This window comes from Ornithorhynchus anatinus, chromosome 7 (assembly GCF_004115215.2).
Source record: "Ornithorhynchus anatinus isolate Pmale09 chromosome 7, mOrnAna1.pri.v4, whole genome shotgun sequence".
In the NCBI taxonomy this organism is placed as follows: Eukaryota; Metazoa; Chordata; class Mammalia; order Monotremata; family Ornithorhynchidae; genus Ornithorhynchus; species Ornithorhynchus anatinus.
The window spans coordinates 40,665,007-40,683,962 of record NC_041734.1 but is presented as its reverse complement, the minus strand read 5'-3'; the positions used below and the strand labels follow the sequence as shown (position 1 = coordinate 40,683,962).

General features: G+C 44.1%; 1 protein-coding gene across 7 annotated transcripts in view; it reads left to right on the top strand.

Moving 5' to 3' along the window:
- The window catches only part of ADARB1 (adenosine deaminase RNA specific B1), a 225,857-nt gene that overhangs the window by 49,354 nt on the left and 157,547 nt on the right, over positions 1-18,956 (top strand). For 4 of the 7 annotated variants that reach the window (XM_029068635.2, XM_029068636.2, XM_029068633.2 and 1 more), the window contains 2 exons: positions 10,905-11,060; positions 15,077-15,237. In XM_029068635.2, coding sequence (XP_028924468.1) covers positions 15,153-15,237 — 85 coding nt within the window. In that variant the 5' untranslated portion in view covers positions 10,905-11,060; positions 15,077-15,152. Of the gene's footprint in view, positions 1-10,904; positions 11,061-11,436; positions 11,580-13,892; positions 13,996-15,076; positions 15,238-18,956 lie in introns of those variants that run through there. The other 3 variants (XM_039912787.1, XM_029068634.2, XM_029068639.2) reach the window with 3 other exon arrangements.

Sequence of the window (18,956 nt, the reverse complement as noted above, 5' to 3'; positions counted from 1 at the left end):
ACAAGTGGCAGAGCCAGGCTTAGAACCCAGGTCCTCCCGACTCTCAGGCCCTTGTTCCATCCACTAGGCCGTGCTCATTCTCATTGTGCTTGACAGTTGGCTGCTCTGAACACTAGGTAAAATTAAACATGATGCCTGCTTCATAGAATTGTACAATTTCAAAGAAAAAACATCAGAGAAGATAATACAAAGCACCGCACCTAAAAAGAATATAAAAATGAAGTATGAACCGTGGATAATGGCATATTCCAGACTGATGAAGGATTTAAAATGCTCAGTTCTTAATTTTGTAATTTCTACAACTTAGTTCTTTTTTTATCTGATCAAATGACACAGCTTTAGTACTCGTGGAGCCCAGTGCTTTTCTTTCCCGGATCTAATTAATGCTGGTCAGGTGTTTCTCTTGTTCTTCTGCCTGGCATGACATTTGAGATAATATATTTGAGTGACAATGCTTCTGTACTTTTTCTCTTTTGAATTGGGCTTCTTTGTCTTGAATCATAAGATTGGCATAAATTTCTAATAGTAAATTAGAAAATGAGGATACATGCCTATATTTTGGTATACATTATCTTGGATTAGTCTAAATTATAATTGAAACGTCACTCTTAAAGTAAGGTGCTAATGATTCACTTCATAAGTGTCCTACTGTATTTTGAGGAGAGATCAAGATATTTTCCCCCCATTGACTTCGAAAGGTAATTATTTCAGACATCTAGTGATGTGCCAAAGAGGAGATGGGAGAACATGTTCCTGACTTTATATGAATTGGAATCCAAGAGATCCGAGAAGGCCTGTGGGGAACTGTGCAGGAAGTTTGTTTTCCCTTGGCTGAGCTGTGAGGGCTGGAGAAGGTAGATCCACAAATGTTCAGGAAGCCATAAATTATGCACGGCTCCCGAGGGAAACTGTGTTTTCCAGCCAAGAGTAAGAAGACTCTCTAAGGGGAAAGTGATGAAGTTGGGAGTTGGCATCTTTCTGGGTTTACCAGGGTGGGGGCTTAGTGAATTAGATGCTGACCAAACAGGTGGGGCAAGTGGCAGGCAAGAGGCTGTCCTAGGAGAAAGTGGAGCCAACGAGAGGTGTGGATCGGTAATCAATCCATGGTGTTTATTGAGCGCTTACTAAATGGTTGGGCGAGTACAGAACGGTAGAGTTGGAAGACATGATCTCTGCCCACAAGGAGTTTACAGTCTAGGGGTGTTTTATCATATATTTCAGGTTTTTGCTTTGATGTTTTTCCATGGAGAGAAAAAATTGGTGAAAAATTAATTTTGTTGAGAATAAGAGAACTTAAAGCACCTATGCAAACAATATTTCTGAGCATAAATCAGATATACATTCCAAAGCATTTCTTGAACAGTCCCGTGCCTCTGGAATGAGGAAGTTTTTATACCATACCTTATAAGTTTAAGGTCACTGAAGATATGGGAATCACTGTATTTTATAAGCAATCATTCATAATTGCCTTTCGATACATCTTGCTTTCTAAGTATTCATTTGTAAGTAGGGCTCTGGATTGAGGGCTGCTATCCTTTGGTAGTATATGTCACAGCTTCTAGGTGGGAGTGCTTTCTGTCCCAGAGAAAGGACATGGGTGGTCCTGAGATCTGGACTCCTCTTCTTGCCTGCTTCTTTCACACTTGGAAACAGAGCAGGGAGGTACTTTTTAAATTCAGGGTCAAAAACTATCCTCAGGGAATCACTTGGTGCCCTGTAGGATTATCTTCCTCTGTGCTAAGATGGGGGTGAGGTGAAATGGATTTGATTTTTTTCTTTTTTTCTTTTAGAAAGCATTCCCATCCTTCTAGAATCCAAGAAATCTTTTGCTTATTCTCAGTTTTTGGGAGCCCATGTTAAAATACAATTTCAGGTACCTCACTGCGGTTCTACTCCTTTCAAGGCTTCCTCCTAATGTGGCTGTTGTAATTCTGTTAGCAGAAGATTTGTTCAACATCAAGGCATATATGGTGTGTGATTGGAGCAGGTCATTTGTAACTCTGTGTCCCAGAACACAAGTCCCATCCAATCAATTGTCTTCTTTGAGTGTTTTCTGTGTGCAGAGCATTGTACTAAATGCTTGGGAGAGTACAGTACAACATTGTGTAACTGTCAAGGATATAACAGACTTGGTAGGCATATTCCCTGCCCACAGGGAGCTTACAGTCTAGAGGGGAAGACACGTTAAATATAAATAAATTACAGAAGAGGTACAGTGAGTAGGTTGGCATTAGTGGAGCAAGCTGTGCGGGCTGGTTTGTAGTAGGAGAGAAGAGAGGTAAGGTAGGAGAGGTCAAGGAGATTGATTGCTTTAAAGCCGATGGTGAGGAGTTTGATATGGAGATGGATGGACAACCACTGGAGGTTCTTGAGGAGAGGGGAAACACAGACAGAAAGTTTTTGTAGAAAAATGATCTGGGCAGCAGAGTGAAATATGGACTGGAATAGGGAGAGTCAGGAGGCAGGGAGGTCAGCAAGGAGTCTGTTAAAATAAGCAAGGCTAAGGCTGACTCAGATCTGCACTTCCTGAGGTCGAGGCGGGGTGACTCTCATCCTCCAACAATTTGGGGAATATTGGTTCCCAGGCCTCACCGGAGAGGCTCCTAGGACCTCTGGATCTTACGGTAATTTTAGCATTAATGTTTCTTCATTTGTACTTCCTAAGTTCCCCCAATGTGAGAGAGGTAGGGAGTGTGGGTGTATGTAATAATAATAGTAATAATACTAGTATTTAAGGACTTTCTCTGTGCCAAGCCCTGTTCTAAGCACTGGGTTAGATTTTTTTTATGGTACTTGTAAGCGCGTAATAAGAGCTAGGCACTGTACTAAATGCTGGGATAGATGCAAGGTAATAAGGTTGGACACAGTCCGTGTCACACAAGGGGCTCACAGTTTTAATCACCATTTTACCAGTGAAGTAACCGAGGTGCTGAGAGATTAAGTGACTTGCCCAAGGTCCCATAGCAGACAAGTGACAGAGCTGGGATTAGAACCCAGGTCCTTCTGACTCCCAAGTCTGTGCTCTATCCTCTAAGCCTTGCTGCCTATCCAGATTAATCAGATTGGATGTAGTCTCTGTCTCATATGGTGCTCATTAGACTAAGTAGGTGGGAGAACAGGTAATGAACACCCCCGTTTTGCAGATGAGGAAACTGATGCATAGACAATTTAAGTGACTTGTCCAAGGTCACACAGCGGGTACTTGGTGGAGCTGGGTTTAGGACCCAAATCCTTTGACACCCAAGCTTGTGCTCCTTCCACTAGGTCACACTGCTTCTTTTATAGATGTAATTTCTTTGGATATAGTTCATTTAATTTGAACTAGGTTCAGGTCAAGTTATTTGGACTTTGATATATTTACGAAGGTTTGCCTTCTTTCATTTTTTTTTCCGGAGACTTTTTGGTACATATAACCACTGCCAAAAGTAGGAATTTTGAAGTTCCGCTTGGGGTTTCCATGTGTGTGTTATGCTTCCCTCCCCCGCCTCCTTGTAAGTCTCCTTCTTTTAAGGCTGTAGAGAAGCAAGGAAGTAACTGAGTCCAATTTCTGAGATTTAGGGACAAAAATTAGCCTCCTGTCCCTTCGCTCCCCTGCAGCCTCTTCTCTGAGTTGTGCTGGGGTAGGATGAAGGAGAGAAGTGAAATCTCATACACAAGGCCTACCCATGACAGGCTCCCTTCTCCTCCCCCCGGCCCTCCTCCCATTTCCCTCTCACACTCCAGGATTTTCTTTCTTAAACTAGACACACAATACCTGAAGCCAAATATGTAGCGTGGCCCCATCTCCCCACAGTATCAGAGAGCATGGCTGGGAAATACTGGCATAGGAAGGGGCAGCAGCTCTTGCTGCAGGCTCAGTTGCCAACTCCAGCACCATCACTATTCTCCACCCCCTGCTTTTCCGGATTTCTAGCCCCATCTCCCTGCCATATTCCATCCTCCCCCCACCTCTTTCCCGGCTTTTAATCCCATCTCCCTACACTATTCCTCGCTCCGTTTTTCCCAGCTATAGCTCCATCTCCCTGCCCTATTTCCCCCTCTGCCTTTCCCAGGTTGTAACCCCTTAATAATAATAATTATGGTATTTGTTAAGAGCTTACTATGTGCCGGGCACTTTACTAATCGCTGGGGTGGATACAAGCAAATTGGGTTGGACACAGTGGCTGTCCCAAATGGGGCTCACAGTCTCAATCCCCGTTTTACAGGTGAGGTAACTGAGGCACAGAGAAGTGAAGTGACTCGCCCAAGGCCACCCAACAGGTGAAGCGGGGATTAGAACCCATGACCTTCTGACTCCCAGACCCATGCTTTATCCTCTACATGGTGCTGCTTCTCAATCCCTGCCCTCTCCCTGCTCTATTCCCTCCCCTCCAGCTTTCCAGATTAGCAGCCCCATATCCCTGCTCTATTTTCCTCCCAAACTTTTCCCAGCTTGTAGCCCCACCTCCCTGCTTTATTCCCCTCTTCTACCTTTCCTGGTTTGTAGCCTCATCTCCCTTTCTTACTTTCTTAACCCCCCCCCCCCCCCCCCCGCCTTTCTCGCTTCCTGCCCCAGCTATCAATATTTGGAGGGTTAAAGAGGCTCATGGTTTGAGGTGGTGTGTCACCAATTTAAAAGAAAAATTGGATTGAGTTAGAAGACAGAGTCAGGAAACCTGCTAGAAATGGAGGGGTGGGAGGGGATAGATGGATTTAATTACATGTTGGGGATGGCTCTGGAATGAAACCTAAATAATTGCCTGTGGCCAAATGTACCCACGATTCATCCATATTTCTGAGCTACAAAGTCAGGCTGTATCCCGTAAGGCTTACTTCTAGCCCTGTAGCTTCCTTTATGTGTTATAAGATTTTCATTCATTCTGAACATTTTCAGGCAGAGAAACCTTCCAGTCTATTGTTAATAAATCGTTCCAATTAAACAGACCTAAGTTCAGTTGAAGTATCAAGCATTGATTGTAAAACTTGTCCCATCGTCAATACTTGTTCTAATGAATTAGAAAGTGATCAGAAGCAGTTGACATGGAAAAGAGGAATGGATGAATAAGTCAGTAGAGGTGGAGCTCCTCCTTTATGGCTGGGAGACACTTTTCACAACTGTTTCTTTTGCTGTCCTCTCTTTGGAGTTGATTATATAGCTTGCTTTCGTCAAATGCAACCCCGTCAGAATGGTGATTTGGAGAAGCCAGGATACTGGTAAAGATTCTACCTAGATTTCAGACTAGGATATTTGCCTGGAAAATTAGCTTCAAGTTTGCAGTGTTAGGGAAGAATGAAATTAACAGTTCATGGAGTTTTCACAATTCTTCCTTTACATGTAATCATTTCCTATTATGAGACTAAGTTTTAAACTGGTTTATCGCAAGTTTGGAAGTTTACTCTTCCGTGTAAAGAGGATCCAAGCTAGATTTCCAGGAAAATCTTCAAATCACCACTAATTGCTGGAGACTGACTGAGACTAGTTAATTCACCTTCCAACTAATTGAGATGAGCCTCTTAAAATTAATTAAAGGAATTCAGCCTAATTGTAGGACTAAATGATTGGCTAAACAGATGGGAATATGAGAAGACTGGAGTCTTAATCCCAGCTCTGCTGCTTTACCTGCTGTGTGACCTTGGGCAAGTTACTTAACTTCTCTGGGCCTCAGTCCCCTCATCTGCTGAATGGGTATTCAATACCTGTTCTCCCTTCGACTTAGACTGTGGGACCTGAATATCTTGTGCTTATTACAGTGCTTGGAACGTAGTAAGTGCTAGACTGGAAGCCCATCAATGGGCAGGGATTGTCTCTATCTGTTGCTGAATAGTACATTCCGAGCACTTAGTACAGTGCTCTGCACATAGTAAGCGCTCAATAAATACTATTGAATGAATGAATGATGATGATTATTATTGTTGTTATTAATAAGCAATAGTGTGAAAGTATGTGAGAACCTCTTTACCTTCAGTTATATTTTCTTTCTACCTTGGGTTATACAGTCTTTCAGTACGTCTGAAACTTTAATCTCTGAATTCATTCATTCAATCATGTTTATTGAGCGCTTACTGTTTCTACAGCACTGTATTGTGGCGTAGTGGATAGAGCATGGACCCAGAAGTCAGAAGGTTATGGGTTCTAATCCCAGCTCCGCCACTTGTCTGCTGTGTGATCCTGGGCAAGGCACTTGACTTCTCTGGGCCTCAGTTCCCTCATCTGTAAAAATGGGCATTGAGACTGTGAGCCCCACGTGGGACTGGGACTGTGTCCAACCCAATTTGCTTATATCTACACCCGTGCTTAGTACAGTGCCTGGCATGTAGTAAGCGCTTAAATGCCATAATTATTATTATCATTATTATTATTACTAGGCACCTGGGGGGAGTACAGTACAACAGTGTGGCAATAATTGGAGTCTTCACTGAGAACAGCCCCCAAGACTCAGTCCAGTAGTACTAAGCACTTACTGTGTGCAGAACGCTATACTAAGATCTGGGAGAGAATCCCAAAGTAGCAATTAGATGTAGTTGTTGTCCCTCGGGGTGGCTCTTTTGACGTCAGGGATGAGAAAAACTGTGCAAGGGAACAGAGTGTAACATTGGTGATTAGTGCAGGGCTTCGTATGAAGTCGAAGAATCTCTTTCGGTCAAGTTTCCCCTTTGAAGCACGGAGTGTAACCGACATGAAGATGGGCAGAGTTAGAGCACATCGCAAAGTGCTTACAGAGATTGTTCTCATGCCGCTCCCATTTATCAAAATACTTGCCCCTCCTTTCTTCCCTCCCTGATCGCCGTCTTCAGCCATTCACTTTCCGGTGACTCCCTTCCCACTAATTTCAGACATACTCAGGTATTCCCATCCTAAAAAAAAAAAAAAATCCTCCCACCATCCCAGGCTCCCTCCAGTTATTACCTCATCTCCCTCCTACCATTCCTTTCCAAACTCCTTGAGCAAGACAGGGAACTTGAGCAAGGTGTCTATCAACTTTGTTAAATTGTACTCTCCCAAGCACTGAGTACAGTGCTCTACGCCCAGTAAGTACTCAATAAATTCAAATCCCTGCTCCGCCACTTGTATGCTGTGTGACTGTGGGCAAGTCACTTCACTTCTCTGTGCCTCTGTTTCCTCATCTGTAAAATGGGGATTAACTGTGAGCCTCACGTGGGACAACCTGATGACCCTCTATCTAACCCACTGCTTAGAATAGTGCTCTGCACCTAGTAAGCGCTTAACAAATACCAACATTATTATTATTATGAATAAATAGGATAGCTTGATTGACAGACCCACTGCCTCCACTTTCTCTTCCCTCTTTCCTTGACCTCTCCACTCTGGCTTTTCCCCGCTTCACTCCATGGAAACCACCCTCTCTGAGGTTACTGGTGACTCCATCTTGCCAAATCCAGTGACTTCTACTCCATCCTAATCTTCCTCGACCTTACTGCTGCCTTCTACATTGTGGACCACTCTCTTCTCCTGGAAACCTGACCTAACCGTGGCTTCACTGACACTGGCCTCTCCTTGTTCTCCTCCTATATCTCTGGCTACCCTTTTACAGTCCCTTGCAGGACCCCCTCCTCTGTCTCCCATCCCCTTGGTGTGGGAGTCCCTTAAGTGTCAGTTGTGGGTCCCTTTCTATTCTCCATCTAAACCCGCTCCCTTAGAGAACTCATTCGCTCTCATGGTTTCATCTCTAATCGGATGATTCCCAAGTACTTCTTTCCTTCTCCGCAGTCTCATATTTCCTCTTGCCTTCAGATGTTTGGGTATCCTGACGGACACTTCACATTTATCGTGTCAATAACGGAACTCCTCATCTTCCTACCCAAATCCTGTCCTCCCCCTCGCTTTCCCGTCGGAGAGGACTGCACCACTATTCTCCCTATCTCACAGTGTAGCAGTAACCTCGACTCATCTTTCTCCTTCGACCCACATACTCAGTTTTACTAAATCCCGTCGGGGCTTCCTTCATAACATTTTAACAATCAGCCCTTTCCTCTCCATCCAGGTTACTACTACACTGATCCAAACCCTATATCCTGTCTCACCTCTCCTGACCTCCCTGCTTCCTGACTTTCAATCGATCAATCAGTTGTATTTATTGAGCACTCAATTTGTGCAGAGCAAAAATAACAATATAACAGACACATCCCCTCCCCACCACGAGCTTAGAGTTCTCACTTCACTCTGCTGTCTGGATCATTTTTCCAAAAAGACTTTTCAGTCCAAGTCTTCCCACTCCTCAAGAATCTCCAGTGATTGCTCATCCACCTCTGCATCAAGCAGAAACTCCTTACCACCGGCATTAAAGCGCTGTCAGCTCTCCCTCTCCCAATTTACCTTGCTGCTGTCCTACTTTAACCCAGCCTGCACATTTATCTCTTCTAACACCGACTTACTGAACCTTTTTCTTGTCCATCTCACCTACGACCCCTTGTCCATAGTCTCCCCCCAGCCTGCAACACCCTCCACTTTTCTATAGACCATTCCTTTCCCTACCTTCAAACCCTTATTAGAAATCATATTGCGGCCGAGAGGCCTTACCCGACCAAACCATCAGAGCTTAATAAATACTCGTATTATTGCGCCCGAGCACTTAATGCAGTACTCTGCAGACAGTAATCTCCCAATAAATACCATTGATTGATTTGGGAAAATAGAGGAAAATCAAGTTGAACACAGTCCCTGGTCCTCTTGGGACTCTCACTCGGAGGGAGAATGGATATTGAATCCCTGTTTTAGAGATGAGGAAACAAAGGCATAGAAAGGTTGAGGAACTTGTCACGTAGCAGGCAAGTGGCAGAGTAGAAATTAGAACCCAGGTCCTCCGACTCCCGGGCCTTATGCTCTTTCTGCTAGGCCTTGATGCAGTGGGGGTGGGATGTGTATGTGAGGATTTTAGGCCAGTGTGCAGGGCAGCAGGGTCAGAGAGGTCTTGTCGCCCACCATCTTGCAATTTTGCCTCCCCAAAATAAAGCCAACCCCAGATAGTTTGTCCTCGTCTAACAGAGTTTCTTCGCCCCTTCCTGCTTCCTCCCACACAGCTTCCATCCCTGGAACAGGCTCTTAACAGGTCCTCAGGTAGAAATCCAAGACGATTGCCAGGTGATATTGCGACAGTTAATGTGGAAAAGAAAAGAAAGAGTTGGCGAGTACCACGATAGGAAAATGACTGGGCAGTTTGGGGACCATTTCCAGCCTGTCCCTCAACCCTTGACAATTGCAGTGGGCCTTCTGGATTTTAAGCTTGTTATGGGCGGGGAATATGTCTGTTTATTGTTATAGTGTACTCTCCCAAGCGTGTAGTACAGTGCTGCGCACACAAAAATCGCTCATTAAATACAGTTGACCAAACAACTTCTAGAACAGCAGTTCCCTTGCAGTACTGCATGAGTCATTCTGAACTGCCTCTTCTTTTGCCCCGCCTTAAGTTCGTTTCCCCCTTGTGGGCCAGGAACCATTCACTGCATTGGTCTGTACTTTTTTTTAACGGTATTTGTTCATTCTTATCTATTGCGCTCTTACTGTGTGCCGAGCACTGCACTAAATTCTTGGGAGAGCACAGTATAACAATAAACAGATTCCCTGCCCACAGCAGCTTACAGTCCAGAGGGGATTGTAGAATTGCCCCTGGACAGTTGAGAGTGAAAAGGCCGGGGACTAGAAGAGCCCTCAGGCGATGGTTAAATGGTTCTTGGGGCCTTGAGAGTGAAGAGTCCAGTGTTTAGGGGAGCCCTGAGGAGGTGGTTGAATTGTTCTTGGGGCCCTTGGAGTGAAAAGAGTAAACAAGAGTAGCAATGAATAATAATGTTGGTATTTGTTAAGCGCTTACTATGTGCCGAGCACTGTTCTAAGCACTGGGGTAGACATAGGGGAATCAGGTTGTCCCACGTGGGGCTCACAGTCTTGATCCCCATTTTACAGATGAGGGAACTGAGGCACAGAGAAGTTAAGTGACTTGCCCACAGTCACACAGCCGACAAGTGGCAGAGCTGGGATTTGAACTCATGAGCCCTGACTCCAAAGCCCGTGCTCTTTCCACTGAGCCACGCTGCTTCTCCGTGAATGAAGGCAGGCAGGTTACTCGCTTACTGTGTACTAAGCACTGGGGTAGATACAATCCCCTCAGCACTGTACCCGTCCGCTCAACTGTATATATTTCCATTACCCTACTTATTTTGTTAATGAAATGTACATCGCCTTGATTCTATTTAGTTGCCATTGTTTTTACGAGATGTTCTTCCCCTCGACTCTGTTTATTGCCATCGTTCTCGTCTGTCCGTCTCCCCCGATTAGACCGTAAGCCCGTCAAAGGGCAGGGACTGTCTCTATCTGTTGCCGACTTGTTCATTCCAAGCGCTTAGTACAATGCTCTGCACATAGTAAGCGCTCAATAAATACTAATGAATGAATGAATGAATACAAGGTAATCAGGTTGGACCCAGTCCCTATCCCACATGGGGCTCATAGTCTTAACCCCCATTTTGCAGTTGAGGTAACTGAGGCACAGAGAAGCGAACTGACTTGCCCTGGGGCACACAACAGACAAGTGGCAGAGCTGAGATTAGAACTCAGATCCTTCTGACTTCCAAGCCTGTGCTGTATCGTTTAGGCCACACACTTTTCATGTATAGCAAAACTAAGCATATAGTGCCCAAAGAAACCAAGATAGGCAATTTACCTTAATGAAACTTGACCTGCCTTACTACCATCCATTATGTCATTGGAATGCCTGCCATGTTTTAATCAATCAGTAGTATTTACTGAGTTCTCTAATGTATCCTGAGCATTGAAAACACATATTGCGGAAGAAATGGTTAATCCTTTTACGATGAGCTGTTTTTTAAACACAGTAGTGCCCAGACTTTTTAAATGGTGAAAATATTGACTCTATGTAATTAGTTATCTTATCTTTTTATATTTCAAACAGAAAGTATCCAAATTGACTGTTGAGACAAGTGAATTGAAGAAAGCACTTCTGCAAGACAATACTAACTTCATCCTCAGATTGTTTTTATTTTTCCTGCTTGCTCTAAAGGAACCCAGCCAGAAAACATTGGGATTGGACCAGATAACATTCTTCTAGGTAAGAGTAAAGTCATTTTTAAAAAAAGAATTCAAATGTTAAAAATAATTTCCTATCCTCAACATAGGAAGATAAGGGAAGCTTTGAGTTTAAACAGGAAGCAAAATTGTAAGTTCATAGAGTCATCGCTAATTTTATAACTTCCATTTTAACCAAAGAATCTTAGAAATCTAAATAGCATAGACTTATAAACATGCTGTATAATCTAAAAAGTGTGGGTACTTAAGGTCTTATCTGATCTTAACCCAATTTCTCTACCTGCTGAATCAATGTTGAGTGTAATTTTACCAAAATTAGACCAAAATCATTTACTAACCTGTCCTAATTTGGTCATGATCCGTTGAAGTCAATTTAACACGTTTGTGTCGTTTGTCAGTATTATCCGTTGGCGTCAAGACGTGTTACCAGCATATATTTTACACATTTTATATTTTGGGAAATCTGGGCATCATCATTATTTTCTTCTTCCGAGAATTCCTTTATCTCCATTCTGTGTTTCTTCAGATACCCGCACACAAGGTCAGTTTGGGTGTGTGTCTCGTCTTCCTTGTCCTGGTATGAGACTCTTAACTCAAAACCATGATTTGAGTTGTGTCCAATTTGGGGTTGGTGCAGAGTCCCTTACAGAGCCCCCAGATGAACCTTTAATGCCAGGAATACAGCAGGTCGTTGTGGTACCCAGTATTGTTTAGCCACCGGTGGCATTTGCAGATGTCGTAGAGGAGTAATAGTACCAAAGAAACATATGCCTTGCAGATTTTAATATTCATTTCACACCAAAAAAAGATAAGGGATAAATAGAATGTTGAAATGTTTAAAAATTTTTGAAGCTTATGTTTTTGCCTAAATTTAAAAGACCTTATTCATTAGTCCCCAAAATAAATTGCTATTTTCTTAAACCGCCCAATCCAAACCTGTAAGTATAATCTATTGCTGCCCTCCAGTGGGCACAAATTCTAAATCTCTTTAAAGAAAGGAGTTTTAGTAGCATTTTTTGTCATTCGTTTCAATCATTCAATCTTATCGAGCACTTATTGTGTACAGAGCACTGTACTAAGCGCTTGAGAGACTACAGTATAACAATAAACAGACACATTCCCTGTCCACAATGAGTTTCCAGTCTAAAGGGCATGGGGGAGACGGACATTAGTATAAATAAATTACAGATATGTACAGATGTGATATATATCTACCAGTCAGTGGTATTTGTTGCGCACCTCTGTACGGTACATTGTACTAAGTACTTGGCAGCGTACGGTAGAGTGAGAAGCAGCGTGGTCTAGTGGAAGGAGCCCAGGCTGGGAGTCAGAAGGTCCTGGGTTCTAATGCCGGCTCTGCCACTTGTCCCCCGTGTGAGTCACTCAGTTACCTCATCTGTAAAATGGTGATTAAGACTGTGTGCCCCACATAGAACAACCAGATAACCTTGTATCTACCCCAGTGCTTAGAGCCGTGCTTGGCACACAGTAAGCACTTAACAAATACCAACATTATTTTTATTAGTAATCCAGGTTCTGCCCCTCATCTGCTGTGTGACCTTGGGCAAGTTACTTAACTTTTCTGCTCCTCCATTCCCTCATCTGCAGAATGGGGATTAAACACCTTTTCTTCCTGGTACTTAGGCTATGAGCCCCAAGTGGGACCAGACGATCTTGTGCCTACTCCAATCCTTAGTACAGTGCTTGGCCCATAGTACGTGATTAACAAATACCTCAAGTATTATTACTGTTATTATGATTAGTAGTAGTGGAAATAGTAGACATGGTCCCTGCTCCTTTTCAGAGAATTTACAATGTAGCATAGTTGTGCAATCATTATTTTTCCAGTGTCGTGGTATTCAAACTAGTCTAAAATCAGTGGTGCCGTGTCTCATTCAACGTATATTCTTATGGAAACTTGAGAAGTAATGAAACCTGAATCTTATCACTCGTGTTCGGCGCTATAATGTAATAAATGAAGACTCTCTGGTATTTGCAAAAGCGGAGAGAGAAACAGGAGCAGTGTGAGGAAACCCTTAGCTTCAGCTAGTCATCCTGGTACGTGGAGGTTGTGTTTTTGCGAAGGTCGGCCCGACAGAGAACTCGTGCCCTGCTCACCATGTCTGACACGTAGAAGCATCTTGGAATAGCGGATCGACTACGGGCCTGGGAGTCAGAAGGTCATGGATGCCCGGAAGCGATCCAGGCGTACATGCCTTGAACATGTAAGAGAACCCAGGCTTAGTTCTGAATACCAGACTGTTCACAGCAGCCACTCATTCATTCAGTAGTATTTATTGAGCGCTCACCGTGTGCAGAGCACTGCACTAAGTGCTTACTGGATGTGCTGCTGGATCTGAAGATGTCAGGAAGGAGCGTGGCTCAGTGGAAAGAACCCGGGCTTCGGAGTCAGAGGTCATGGGTTCGACTCCCGGCTCGGCCACTTGTCAGCTGTGGGACTGTGGGCGAGTCACTTCACTTCTCTGGGCCTCAGTTACCTCATCTGGAAAATGGGGATTAACTGGGAGCCTCACGCGGGACGACCTGATTACCCTGTATCTCCCCCAGCACTTAGAACAGTGCTCTGCACATAGTAAGCGCTTAACAAATACCAACATTATTATTATTAGTATTATTATGATGTCCCGAGTGCACAAGAAAGAAGGTTTAGCGGTGTTAAACTTACCATTCTGCAAAAAAAGATTCCCATTAAAATAGCTCATTTTTGTTGCACAGAGTTACTATAAATCGAAGAAATGATTATGTATTGAATGTTGTGAGCATTTCTACCAGGTTCAGGAGCAAGGATATCACACGTCCGCTAATTCGGTTGTATTGGACCCTCCCAGCCACTTATTACAGTGCTGTGCACCTAGTAGGGGCTCAAAAAACACCAATTGATTGGTGGATAAGGATAGTACTTCCGACACAGTGTCCGGCCAGCCTGGGCTCACAAGGTAAAATGTTGGGGGGTGAGTGGGGCAGTGGGATGGGTGACAAAACAGTAACAATGGGAACACGCCAAGGATTCAGAGCACCAGTATGTTACTGGAAAGAAAGGGACCCAGGAGTCTCCCTGCTTCGCCAGAGCCATGCTTAATCCTGAATGTGAAGCAGCGTGGCTCAGTGGAAAGAGCACGGGCTTTGGAGTCAGAGGTCATGGGTTCTAATCCCGGTTTTGCCACTTGTCTGCTGTGTGACCTTGGGCAAGTCACTTAACTTCTCTGTGCCTCGATTACCTCATCTGTAAAAATGGGGATGAAAAAATGTGAGCCCCACGTGGGACAATCTGATGACCCTGTATCTACCCCAGCGCTTAGAACAGTGCTCTGCACATAGTAGGCGCTTAACAGATACCATCATTATTATTAATCCCACATCCAACAGCCCGCCCCACATCTGGAAGGTGGGAAACTAAGCTTACGGCTCCAACCTCTCCCCTTTCTGCTCTACGGGGAGACTCTACCAACATCTCTCCCCTCCCCACCTCCCTGCAGTTTTTGAAGCCGGTGACACTTGGCAGACCTGAGAACCAGCCCTGGGCCCTGAGGTTGCAACTAACAAAAAAAAGAGAAAGAGTCAAAGGTCAAGTCAGAGTTTTTTTAATGGTATCTGCCAAGTGCTGACTATGTGCCAGTCACTATGCTAAGCACTGGGTTTAGATACAAGATACCAGGTTGGATACAGCACCGGTCCCAGAGGAGCTCACATTCTAAGTTGGAAGGAGGATCGCCATTTGTAGATGAGGTAAGTGAGGCACCGAGAAGTGAAGTGACTTGCCCAAGGTCACGCAGCAGGCGAGCGGTGGAGCTAGGATTAGAACCCAGGTCCTTCTGACGCCCAGGCCCCACTGGGTCACTGCTGCTTCCCCCGATTTTCAATTCGGAATCAAGCTTACACCTTTCTGGCTGATGTGATTAAAATATTCAATCTCCGGTCAACTTTACTTACACTCTATATATTTTATTCAATAGTTAAAAAGAAGGAAAAACGTTTCCCCATCGGTCTCCAACTTTTCCACTGAAATTTCCTATGTAGGCACTGAAGTTAATACAGGACCGAACTGAATATCTGGGAAAGCTGCTCAACTACTCCCTAGTGAATCAGTTTAGGGATGGATCGTAGTCGTACATGTGCAGACCGGCGCCATGAACGTACGCACAGCCGTTTCTTCGAACAGCGTATCGTGGTTCATCCAGGTAAGAGCTTAGTATAGTGCTTTGCACACAGTAAGCGCTCAGTAAATATGATTGAATGAATCGAATGAATCCAGGTGTGGAAGAGTGAGGTGAGAATTGATTTTGCAGCCATAATTGGACTGGAAAGGATATCCACGGAATGACCAGCCTCTCCAGTAGAAGACTGACCTAAAGGGAAGAGAGGAGATTGCAAGCCCAGAAGTGTACATACATATGTTATACACCCAAATATATAATATAGAGTCCCCTTATTGGGAGAAAATGGAATACTGTTCTTTGGCAATTTGGATATTTTCTAGTATCATGAACATAAATCGTCGTATTTGTGCTCCGTAATTCCAGGATATTTGTCCCGTGCATAGCGAGGGCATAAATAATCATATTTCCGTGTCTGAATAACTTCATTTAACTGTTTTGACAAGAGTCATGGTATCACTGTAAGATTTCAAACCGATGAGTTTGATTCCGGGAGTGAATTTGCAGAAGAGCTTTTCTGCACTTTGATCTTGGCAGGTGATTCTAAAAATAATGGTAAGAAAGTGAGAGTGATCTAATGAGTTCCTCTAATTTCAGGGCAGGGGGAGCTACTTTTTCCCCGGCATATTAAAGTTTAAATCAGGGAACAAATATAGACTTCGATCAGCCTGTTGAGAATAGAAATCCTGAAAGAATTTGGGAAAGTTTGTTCTAACAAATCGCAACCACAGTACGGAGCGTCACCAGGTTCAGTAAATTCAAAATGCATGGGTAAAATTGCAGATTGCACTGCGTATTTTGCAATGATTAGGCCCCATTTTTAGTTTCTGACCAACTCTCCGTACGCACATTTCTTGGATCCTAGGAATTTTGAGCTATTAGATCTGCCTCTGGTTCTGGATTTGATCAAGCCCTAAACCCAGGGGACTGAAGCAGTTTGGTTTCTCTTGGCTTTTCCAATGATTAGATGACAGATACCGGGTCTGGGTCTGTTCATTAGGACAGTACTCACCCATCAGGTTTCTGGATGCCGTTAAATAGGGCAGGGCTGCCAACACTTGAAAAGACGGGAATAAAAGTTAAAGTGACCTTTAAGTGTTTAAGGGTATGATTTCGGTTGGTTACTAGGTTCATCTCGGTTTTTGGCTTGCTCTTCCAGTTTCATAAACAAAATTCGGGATGAGTTGAGAACGGCTGTATGTTGTCATGCCAAAAGAACAATTGCCAGAATAGACAACTAAAATAGCCATAAAATTCCACTTCCCAAAGAGTAGAGATTTCCTTTGTAGCTGTAGCTACGGAAACCAGAGTGACTTATTTTCCTTGTCGGAATTATTCTTATTCAAATGCCGTCGAGTCTTTTCCGACCTATAATGATTCCATGGACACACCCTCTTCCAGGGGGTCCCGTCTTCCGTCTTAATGCTGTTCTGGTTCGGGTACCCATAGCGTTTTCTCGGTAAAGATTTCGGGAAGTGGTTCACCGTTGCCTTCTACAGCGCAGTAAAAACCCGAGATGCTGTCGTTCTCTTCGATCGACGTTTTGATCACCCGCCTTTGACTCTTTCTCATGTCACTGCTGATGAGGAAACTGAGGCACAGAGAAGTTAAGTAACAGCAGGCAAGTGGCAGAGCTGGGATCGGCCCAGCGCGGGCTCTTTCCACTAGGCTGCACTCCTTTTTTCCAGTTTAACGTTGCGCTGAGCCATTTAGAGTCTCTTGCCCAGGCGCTTTACGGCCAAAAGCGAGAATTGTCGTCACTTGAGTTAAGGGATTAGGTGAGTGCTGATGGAACAGAATATGTCTTATGCGTCCTCTTTAGTGGCGTACTCTGCGGTATCCTCCTTGACTTATTATCATCAAGTGCCATCGAGTCGTTTCTGATTCATAGCAACGCTGTGGATCTATTTTCCCCAGAACATCCTGTCTTCTGCCATGATCCATAACCTTGCTAACGGTTCTTCTGTTGTCGTCGTTATGGTTTCTATCCATCTTGCTGCTGGTCTGCTTCTTCCAGGTTTTCCCTAGAGTTTTCCTAGCATTAGTGTCTTCTCCAGAGAATTAGTCCTCCTATGTGTCCAAAATATGCTAATCTAAGTTGAGTCTTTTGGCTTTCCAGAGACCACTCTGGCTTAATTTGCTCCAAAATCCATTTGTTTGTTTTTCGGGCAGGTCACGGTATTTGAAAAAGCCTTCTCCAACACCACATTTCAAAAGAATCGATGCCCTTTTTATCCCGTTTATTGCATGTGGCCCTCATTTCTGCCATACAGCGATGAAGTCTTCACTGCTTACTAAAAAACAGGAGGGTTTTTTTCATGATATTTGTAAATCGCCTATTCATTCAATAGTATTTATTGAGCGCTTACTACGTGCGGAGCACTGTACTAAGCGCTTGGAATGTACAAATCGCTAACAGGTAGAGACAGTCCCTGCCCTTTGATGGGCTAACAGTCTAGGCACTGTTCTAAGCACTGGGTTAGATACAAGCTAGTCAGGTTGGCCACAGTCCATGTCCCCAAGCTCGTGGAGGTCAGGTAATATGTCTGTTATATTGTTGCGTACTCTCCCCAGTCCGTAGTACAGTGCTCTGCATATAGCAAGAGCTCAGTAAATCTGATTGAATGAATGTGTGCAGAACACTGTACTAAGCACTTGGGAGAGTACACAACAATATAATAGACCTATTCTCTCATCTCCATGAGTTTAGGGACGTGGACTCTGTCAGTACAACAATAAAAAGACATATTCCCTGCCCACAACGAGCTCTAGAGCGAAGGAGAGAGACCATATACACAGTAAGCGCTCAATAAATGCGGTTGAATGATTAATGGGGCTCGCAGTCTTAATCCCCAATCTACAGATGAGGTAACTGAGGCACAGAGAAGCGTAGCAACTTGTTCCACAGCAGACAAGTGGTGGAGTTGGGATTAGAACACAGGTCCTTTAGACTCCCAAGCCCGGGCTCTACCCACTAGGCCATGCCGCTTCTCTAGAAAGCATTCCCTTTCTAAGCAGTCTAGATGCAGAGTACTTGCTGTGTGTGCTAGAGGCGACTGGCATGTTTGTCACTTAAAAGAGTATGGGAAGTGCCAAAATGAAGCCACCGCACTGCCAAGAATAGTTTATTAGTGTCAAGAGATGGAACGTCTGGGATAGATCGTGCAAGAGCAAATTGTTTATCTGGGTGCTAAATAATAATAATAATAATGATGGTATTCGTTAAGCACTTAACTATGTGCCGGGCACTGGGGGATGGATACAAGCAGAGCGGGTTTGACGTAGTCCCTGTCCCACGTGGGGCTCACAGTCTCAATCCCCATTTTACAGATGAGGGAACTGAGGCCCAGAGAAGTGACTTGCCAGCAGACACGTGGCGGAGCCGGGATTGGAACCCATGACCTTCTGACTCCCAGACCCGTGCTCTAGCCACTACACCATGCTGCTTCTCTAAATTACGCAAATGCTCAGCAGCAGCATTTATTGAATGGCAAGTCAAGGTGGGATGTGGTTTTATGTGCTTGGATCTAAGATGCAGTTGATTGGAGACTTGACCTTCGTGAAGCCTCATGGTGATCCACCCTTCGGTGTAAGCTAACCAGCAAAATCCAAAACCATTACAGATAATACAAACATTTCACAGTTCTGTACTTTTTTTTCTCTTTACGTTATTTTCCGAGCGGTTGTTAAAAGTTGATTCAATTCTATTTGATTTCCAAAGCGCATTAATGTTTGATTTGAAT